This window comes from Eumetopias jubatus, unplaced genomic scaffold (assembly GCF_037043125.1).
Source record: "Eumetopias jubatus isolate StellerSeaLion01/CBP00866 unplaced genomic scaffold, mEumJub1_p1.0 scaffold_1, whole genome shotgun sequence".
Taxonomy (NCBI): domain Eukaryota; kingdom Metazoa; phylum Chordata; class Mammalia; order Carnivora; family Otariidae; genus Eumetopias; species Eumetopias jubatus.
In genome coordinates this window covers 214,517,220-214,526,103 of record NW_028274807.1, presented here as the reverse complement: position 1 = coordinate 214,526,103, position 8,884 = coordinate 214,517,220, and the positions used below count along the sequence as shown (strand labels likewise).

Sequence of the window (8,884 nt, the reverse complement as noted above, 5' to 3'; positions counted from 1 at the left end):
AGTACTTCCTCAACCCATTCCCAGGCCCTGAGCACGGTCAATGGAGCACCAGGGCCAAGTGTCTGCTCCCCATCCCCATAACCAGGTTGGGGGCCCAGCAGGCAGGGCCCCGGACAGCGAAGGGGTGAGCCCAGGCCTGGGGGCAAGGTCAGGCCCTGTAGAGCTGCTAGGTGCCAGAAGCCCGGGCCCCTGCACTCGGCACCAGCCAGGCCACCCCAAGTCCCCAGGGCCAGCACACGGGTCGGGGAGCACTTCCGAAGTCTTTTATTGGGCCGGCAAGGCCAGGAGCTGCCCTCGGTGTGGGGTCCCAGTCCCAGTCTGGAGTCTCCAGGTCTCTGGTGCCCCTGCCCCTGTTCCTGACCGGGGCAGGTGGCCTCTTCTGACAGGCTACTTGGTTCGCTCCTTCAGGTACGCCCAGCCGTCCCTGGAGTACTCGTGGGCCTTGGAAGGGGCCACCGACAGGGCCGACATCACCATAATGATGCCTGTGGAGAGGGAGGGCCCAGCGCCTTCAGCCCCCCGCTTTAGTCCAACATCAGCCCCCCGGAAACCCTAGCTCTGCGAGGCTTTTAGAGGCACCGTTCCAGGTCCATCGGTTCCCACATGGGGAAACTGAGGCAGAGATGGGGCAGGGCTTACTCTTGTCTGAGATCACACGATGAGCTCCAATGTGACCCATCCTCAAAGGAGGCTCCACCTTGCTCACACCTCCCTGAAATCTCCACCCCTTCTCCTCTTTTAGGTCCGTGGGAGCTGCACGGAGCAGCAAGGGGAGCAACGGAAAGGAATGACCAGGAAGCGGTGGGAGGGGGTGCTAGGCTGGGGGGTATCAGGGGCCACCCCCCAAGCACAGGGACCAGGGCCTACCTGAATTCCAGGTGTCACGGATGTGAAAGTTAAACTTTGGAGGGGCTGGGAGCTGGGAAGAGAGGGGAGAAGGGGCAGGTGAAAAGGGAAGGGCCCGGCCAGCAGCCCCAGCCCCTTTCCGAGGCAGGGAAGTGCAGCACAAAGCCCAGGGCCAAGGACACCAGGCAGGGCTGGAGGGACCAGGGACCAAGAGCCACCCCAGAACTGACACCCTCCTCCCACCAAGCCTTAGCCTCACTCCCAGCCCCAGGGTACCTGGGGCATCTTCAGACCGGTCTGCTCACACACGTACTGGCCGAACTGGTACATGGCTGGGGGGACTACCTCCTCAGCCTTCTGAAGGACAGCCTGGCTCTTGTCGCTTGGCCCCAGCAACTCCTGGTCATACACCAGGTAGACTGCACCCCCGGCCACACTGCCCTTGATGAGGAACCTGCAGTCAGGGAAGGACAGCCGCTCAGCAGCTCCTCGGGCACTCCTCGCTCTAGGCGCACGCGGGGAGAGGAGTCCGACTCCCGGGTGCCACAGTCCTAGGAGTGACACACCTGAAGCCAGGCAGCCAGTACAGAAGAACAAGGCAGCCCGGGGGCCCAGAGGCGTGCCTGGCGCCTACTGTGCACAACACTCAATCTACACTGCGCAAAGCACAGCTACTCGGCCCCACTGAACTGGTAAACTGAGGCCCGGAGAGGAAGAGGGGTCACTCGTGATCCCGCACACAGAGCAGGGAACCGTGAATACTTAAGACCCTTGACTTTCTGCCTTCCAGCCCCGGGAGGCACGACCTGCGCGCCACCCTCGAGGGGTTTCCAAGTGGCCCTGGTCGCTTCCCGTGTGTCATACGTCGCTCTGGGCACGCATGAACTTCCTGGTACAGCGCCTGCGGCATTCCCACCTTACAGAGGAGGCAACGGGGACTCCGACACAATCAGGAGGCAAGGGCTTGCTGGGGAGCGGGAAGGAGGCGACAGAACATCTCGGGAAGGCCCTCCCCGCCTGAACCTCAGTTTCCCCATCGGGGCGATGGGGACACGGAATTCGGAGATCCAGCTGGAAGCAAACGAGAGGTAGTGCCCACAGGAGGGGACTTTCTCGGGGGCTCGGGGCACACCCGGCAGCCCGACGCACCTCATCAGCGACCACACTCGGGGCACCATGGTCGCTCGGCTCCGCGCGCAAGGACACTCCACTCGCCCGCCGCTTCCGGTGACAGCGCCGCAGAGGCCTCTGGGAAGCGTAGTCGCCCTGGTTAGTCGCAAAGGCCTGCGGGAGTCGAAGTCGCGCGACGGCTCAGAGACGCCGGGAGAGGGACCGCAGCCCTACCGCGCGAAAGGATTCTGAGAAGTGTAATCTTCCGAGCCCGTCCGCCGCAAAGCTGCCTGGGAAATGGAGTCAGCACCGCCCCGTGAGGCGCCGGACGCCTCGCCTAGCCGCCAAGACTCCTGGGAAATGTAGACCGGCCTGGCACGGCCCGGGTAGCGTGGGGGGGAAAAGAGGAGTCAGGCGTCTAGAGTGAGGCCTGAAAGTGACCCAAGAAGATGTCGGGGCCCGGGAGATCCACCCGCGCCGACGCAGGGAACTGAGGGCCCAGGACCAGGAAGAGTGGGCCAATAGCATGGTTGTCATGGCAACGCGACGGCGGAAATGTGCGAAAGAGGCGGGGCCTGCGTCACGTGATCTGGTCCAGGGTGGGGCTTTCGTCCAGGGGGCGGGACCGGGACCAGGACCAGGGCCCGGAGGGGGCGAGCCCGGCGGAATGCCGTTGCCGGGCAACGCCCGGGCACGGCGTTCCCGTGGCTAGGCCACGCCCCCCGGGGGGGGGTGGGCTCGGTGTCACGTGACCCGGGCCCTAAGGGAGGGGGCGCGGCCGGGGGTCCGTCCGGACGCTGCCGCTTAGGGAGGTCCGAGGGACGCGCGCCGGGTTCCCAGGCCCGGACCCCAGCTCCGCTGGACGGTGGGAGAAACTGAGGCCCGAGTGGGTGAGTGCGAGGTTGGGAGCGCGCAGCACGTCGCACGCCTTTTTTGTCCAGAGGGGAAACTGAGGCCTGGCGAGGTCAGGGGACCAGTACGTTCTACGAGGGTCTGGTTCTCCCAATTCCTCCCCCATCGCAGGCGGCTGCCTCATCCATCCATCCACCCATCCATCCGTCCATCTATCCATCCATCCATCCACCCAGACGGCCAGCCAGCTAGCCGTTCATCCGCCCGTCCCCACCTCCCCCTGCATAGCTGCTGGGGTCAAGGTGGGAAGAGAGTCAAGTTGCGGGGCTCCGCGGGCTTCCCCCGGAACGTGGGGAGAGGTGGGATGGCTGCCGTGATTGGGGAAGGGCGAGTGCCCCTTTCTGAGAGCTGAGAAAGATTCATAGACAGTAATGGTGGAAGATGAGGATGGACAGGTGGGCCAGACCCGCGGGGCATTGTGGGCTGAGGTGAGGAGCTTGGTCTCCATGGGGGGCAGCGGCGAACCCTAGGAGGGTTTGGAGCAGGAAGGGGAACGTCAGATTTCTTTGGAAGATCCCTTTGGCTGCCGGAAAAGCATAGGGTGAGGGAGGGAGCAGGAGGATGGGGGAGGCAGCTGGAACTTTGCAGTGGGGGGCGAAGAACTGAGGCCTGGATCTAGAGATCTGAAGGCACCCCAGCCCCACCATCTCTCAGCTCTGGAAGCCCCCCTCTCCTCTTTGTCCTACTGAGTTCAGAGGACAGAAAGCCCAAGATGTGATGGTCCTGCGCCTTTCTCAGGGAAGATTCATGACCCGCTCCCCCCCCCAAACGTTAAGCATTTGGCCTGTTTCTCTCTTTCACCCTCTCCCTGGAACAAGTAAATCCACTCCCACAGCTGAAGTCACATCTTAACTCTAATGACACAGGCCCCTGTGTCCCCTACCGAGCCCTAAGATTCCTTCTGGGTGTCTCCAGACAGAGCTGTCTTTCTGCCCCCCGCCCCCAGCTCTTCTCTCCAATGTTCTTCGTATCACTCAGGGTCAGTCTGGTATCTGTTGAGCGTCCTACTGCATGTCTGGCACCGTTTGGGGCCCTGAGGTCCCAACAGTGAACAAAGCAGCAGCAGATTTCCATTTCCTTCCTGCCTCATGGAGCTGATAGTCTAGGAGGAGAGAGGGCCAGTGAACATGTAACAAATCATCAGGACAATTTCAGGTCCTGGCAAGTGCTGAGAGGCTGGCAGTTGTAGAGGGAGGCAAGGGAAGGAGAGGGACCAGGAGGCGCTCTAGAAAAGGAGGCCAGGGAATGTCCCTTGGAGGTCAGTTTTGTGCTGACTTCAAAGAAGTGAGAGAGCAACTCCTTGGGTTCTATTTGGGAAGAGCATTCCGGGCAGAGGCAATAGCCAATGCAAAGGCCCTGCGGCAGGTTGGAGACTGGCCGATTCTGGGGAACAGTGAAGAGATGGGTGTGGCACACAGCCGAGTGAGCCAGAGGGGCTGGTCCCTGCAGGGCCTTTTTGACCGTCAAGGAGGCTGGCTTTTGTCCTAAATGAAATAGGGAAGATGTTCAGCAGGGGGAGGCAAGATGTCATTTGGCTGCTTCGAGGAGGGAGAAAGCTGTTGAAATGGCCAGGGGAAGCTATGTAGTGACCTGAACCAGGCAGCACCTGCCGAGATGGAGGAGAGAGGGCAGGGCCTGGAGCATCTTCATCAAACAAAGGCGCAGCTGGGGAAATGGGGGTGGCTGTGGGCCAGCCCTGTGCCTGTCCTCTCTCCCGCTGCAGAACCTGCAGACCCAGGGCTGGCCATGAAGGTTCTGCTCCTCACCGGGCTGGGGGCCCTGTTCTTCTCCTACTATTGGGATGACAACTTTGACCCTGGTGAGTGCCTGGAAGTGGGGGAGGGAGGAATCGGGCCAGCTGTCCGGTGCCGCCCCCCACCCCAGGATTGATCACCCCTGCACCCTGCTAGCTGGCCTGCAGGGAGCCCGAGTGCTGCTGACCGGGGCCAGCGCAGGCATTGGGGAGGAGCTGGCTTATCTCTACGCGCGCCTGGGCGCCCACCTGGTGCTCACGGCCCACACCGAGGCCCTCCTGCAAAAGGTGAGGCAGCCCATTTCGTGGGGCGGGAGTGGCTGGAAAACGGGGCCTGGGTGTAAATCCTTCCTTGCAAAGATCCAGGCTTCCGGGGTGACCTTAGGCAAGTAGCTTAACGTCTGAGCCTTAGTTGCCTCTTTTGCAAACCAGAGACAATTAAAGTACCTTCTCCTGGGTTACGGTGTTGGGTTGATCCATTAAGGCAGTGAGTGTAAGACAGGGAGTGTTCCTCAAAACTGGGGTTACTGGTGGTCTCCAAAGCCTGTGCCGGCAGCCAGGGTTCTCAACCTCAGACAAGGGGTGGTGGACACTGCTCAGCAGCAGCCCATTGTGGCTCCAAGGAGATGTACGGTTCTTGGGGACGGACTTTGCAAAACTTCTAGAGAGGCCAGAAATATCGAGATTTATATGAAATCCCCTGAGTTTTAAATGTTGGTATTGAGCAAATAAAACGTGCCCCATTTGGGCCCGCAGGCTGCCGGTTTGTGACCCCAGTGGCAGAGCTTTGGGAATAATGTGGAATGTCACCTGAAGCTCCGAGTCGGGGAGGGGGCTTGAGGCTGGGGCCCCAATGGTCTAGCAGGTGGAGGGGGCCCAGCCGGGGTGGACGGGCCCACGGGCAGCTCTGGCCCCCCCAGGTGGTAGGGAACTGCCGGAAGCTGGGCGCTCCCAAGGTCTTCTTCATCGCTGCGGACATGGCCTCCCCTGAGGTGCCCGAGCGCGTGGTGCGGTTTGCGCTGGACAAGCTGGGTGAGGGGCGGGGCCTGGACTCTGGTACGGGGGCCTCGGCCTCACCGGGCAGGACCCGAAAGGGGTGGGGCCGTGGCAGTCGGTGGGCGGAGGTTTATGGGGTCCGGGGCGTGGCTGGGGGGGTGGAGGCTCATTGCCTCCAGGGGGCGGAACTCTGGGCTGGGCCTTATTGGATCAGGGACGAATCCTGGCAGGATCCAGGGAGTAGGGCCCGGTCTCTTTGATATGAGGCGGGGAGCCACCGGGGCGGAACTCACTGGGTCAGTGCTCTGGCCGGAGCTTCTCTAGTTCAAGGTGACGGGGCCAGGGGCGGGGGGGGGGGGCGAAATCTCTTCGGGCCCAGGGGCGGAGCCTCAAGAACTAGCTCCTTGCTGATGGGCCTCTCCGGGCCAGGAGGGCTGGACTACCTCGTGCTGAACCACCTCGGCGCCACCCCGTCAGGCACGCGGTCCCGCAGCGTCCAGGCGACACGCTGGCTCCTACAGGTGCCCCGCCCCACCGCGCGCAGCGCCCTAGCCTTCCAATCCCCCAGGCTCCACCCTCCCCCCCGCCCCAATTCCCACCTCAGGTCCAGCCCCTACCAGCCCCCGCCCACCGCCTCAAGGCCCCGCCCCTCCCGGGCCCGAGTGTCTCCGCGATGCGGTGACTCGCAGTCGCCACCTCCAGGTGAACTTCCTGAGTTACGTGCAGCTGACTTCGTTGGCGCTGCCCAGCCTGACGGACAGCAAAGGCTCCCTGGTGGTCGTGTCCTCGCTGCTGGGTGCGTGCCCGCGGGGCGGGGAGTCGGGAGGTCACAGGGCTTGAGGCGGGCGAGCCTGGGGAGGGCAGGAAGGCTCCCTGGAGGAGGGGGAGCGCCGCGTGGTCACTCAGCTGCTGTCTTCCCGCGCTCCTAGGCCATGTGCCCACATCCTTCTCCAGCCCATACTCCGCGGCCAAGTTCGCGCTGGACGGCTTCTTCGGCTCTCTACGGCGGGAGCTGGACGTGCAGGACGTGAACGTGGCCATCACCATGTGTGTCCTGGGCCTCCGGGATCGCGCCTCGACCGCCGAGGGAGTCAGGTGAGGCCCGGGGCCAACAGGGGCAGGGGGCTGTGGGGGGCCGCCCAGCTGCAGTCTCCACCGAGCCCTCCTGTCCCCAGGGGCGTCACGAGGGCCAAGGCGGCCCCAGGGCCCAAGGCAGCCCTGGCCGTGATCCGCGGCGGCGCCACACGCGCCCCTGGTGTCTTCTACCCGTGGCACTTCCACCTGCTCTGCCTGCTCCGGGGTTGGCTGCCGCACCCGAGGGCCTGGTTCATCCGCCAGGAGCTCAACGTCACCGCTGCCGCTGCTGCCTGAGCCCCCGGCCGTGGCACTCCTTCATCTTCCCGGAGGGGAACCCTCCATCCAGCCGCCCCAGAGTGGCGGCGACACAAACCGAGACACCTCTGAGCTGTTGACCGTGGCTCAAGACAGAGTCATCAAGACAGAAAAGGACAACCGAGAAAGTCTACCAGCCCCTGGAAACGGTCACAACTACGGCCGGGGTGACACGGTTGCTGCTTTCATTTTGCAGATGAGAAAGCTGAGGCTCAGAGAGGTGGTGTGACTTGCCCAGGCCCCTGGCCATGTCAAACAGGGCACCCTGGGGACCCTGTCCATCTCCCACCTGGAGCCAGTGCCTCCCTGATCTCTTCTTTCCACTGACGCAACCTTGGAGCGTCCCCCTACCCTGGCCCCAAGCAGGGGACGGCCTTCAAACTGTTCACCTGCCCATGGGGTCTGAGGCGGGGAGGAGGGAAAGAACGCGCTCTGGGCCGGACCCAGCCTTCTGTTTCATAATAAAAACCCTTCCTCCCTTGCACATAGGTTGTTCACATTGCTTAGCTTTTCCAGTTTGCTGGTGGCAGGCGGGTAAAGAGGGATGTGTGTATGGGGACCAGGCGACCAGACTTCTCCACCTGAGAGACGTAGATCTCACCCGGGAAGTCAGGGGTGCGAGGAAAGGTACTGACTCTGGGCCAAAGGCCTTACTTGCAGTATAAAGCACGTGGTTTGTGTGCCGATGACGGGAATGTTTATCAGGCACTAAGCCCGTGACATTAGTGATCTCATGGCATCTTCACAACAGGACGTTGGTGCTACCATTGTTAATTTTTTTTTTTAAGATTTTATTTATTTATTTGACAGAGGGAGACACAGCGAGAGAGGGAACCCAAGCAGGGGGAGTGGGAGAGGGAGAAGCAGGCTTCCCGCGGAGCAGGGAGCCCGATGCGGGGCTCGATCCCAGGACCCCGAGATCATGACCCGAGCCAAAGGCAGACGCTTAACGACTGAGCCACCCAGGCGCCCCCTTAACATTTTATAGATAAGGAAATGTGCTTGGAGAGAGGGAGGAAGGGGCACCTGGGTGGCTCAGTCGGTGAAGCATCTGCCTTCGGCTCAGGTCACGATCCCGGGGTCCTGGGATCGAGTCCCGCATCGGGCTCCCTGCTCCGCGGGGAGTCTGCTTCTCCCTCTCCCACTCCCCCTGCTTGGGTTCCCTCTCTTTCTCAAATAAATAAAATCTGAAAAAAGAGAGAGAGAGGGAGGAAGTCCGTGGCAGGAGGTAGGATTCTGACAAGGGACTTTAAACAAAGTGTTGGCTATGTTTATCTGCACATCAATTTTAGTGAAAAATTGACACTTCCTCTCCGTAAAATGATAAATGAGTGTGGTTTGCATAAAGAAAAAGCAACTGGCACAGTTAAAAACCGTAGAATAAATACAACATTGCAAAATGCTAGCTACTGTTGGCTGTGCAAAGCTCTAGAATTAGCAAGTGTTACAAGGGTTAACCACAAAGAGACTAGCCCAAAATGGAACCATCATTTGGGAATAGGTAGGATTCAAAGATAAAAACCGGAAAAAAAAATTTTTTTTTTGTTTGTTTGTTTCTACCGTGGCTCCAGTCCCTGCACCACCGAAAATTACATCAAATTATATCAAACGCCGTCAGGGTGTACTATACCAAATCGCCTTCTTCAGTTCTAACACAGTTTGGCGTCATACAGAATGAAGCCAATATCTGCTTATGGAAATTTTATTTTGTGTCGAGTACCACTATACCTTACTCGAACAGTTGGGAATAGGCACTATTATTGTCCTCATTCTAATAAAGATTTTTACTTATGTATTTATTTGAGAGAGAGAGAGAATGAGCGGGGAGGAGAGGGCGAAGCAGGCTCCTCGGGAGCAAGGAGCCCCACGCAGGGC

At 60.7% G+C, this 8,884-nt stretch overlaps 2 protein-coding genes across 2 annotated transcripts; one reads left to right on the top strand and one right to left on the bottom strand.

Annotated features, from left to right (window-relative positions):
* Positions 1-248: 248 nt before the first annotated feature.
* Positions 249-2,460, bottom strand: MICOS13 (mitochondrial contact site and cristae organizing system subunit 13). The gene is made up of 4 exons (XM_028126397.2): positions 1,996-2,460; positions 1,123-1,300; positions 868-919; positions 249-485 (listed from the first exon to the last, which is right to left on the bottom strand). The coding sequence occupies exons 1-4, from the start codon at positions 2,022-2,024 to the stop codon at positions 388-390; spliced, it is 357 nt and encodes a 118-aa protein (XP_027982198.1). The 5' UTR covers positions 2,025-2,460; the 3' UTR covers positions 249-387.
* A 316-nt stretch (positions 2,461-2,776) lies between these two features.
* Positions 2,777-7,077, top strand: HSD11B1L (hydroxysteroid 11-beta dehydrogenase 1 like). The gene is given in 8 exon segments (XM_088017860.1): positions 2,777-2,846; positions 4,592-4,687; positions 4,779-4,909; positions 5,542-5,653; positions 6,047-6,168; positions 6,170-6,413; positions 6,547-6,712; positions 6,793-7,077. Coding segments are annotated over 7 exon segments (1,044 nt in total). The 5' UTR covers positions 2,777-2,846; positions 4,592-4,614; the 3' UTR covers positions 6,989-7,077.
* The last annotated feature ends 1,807 nt before the right edge of the window (positions 7,078-8,884 follow it).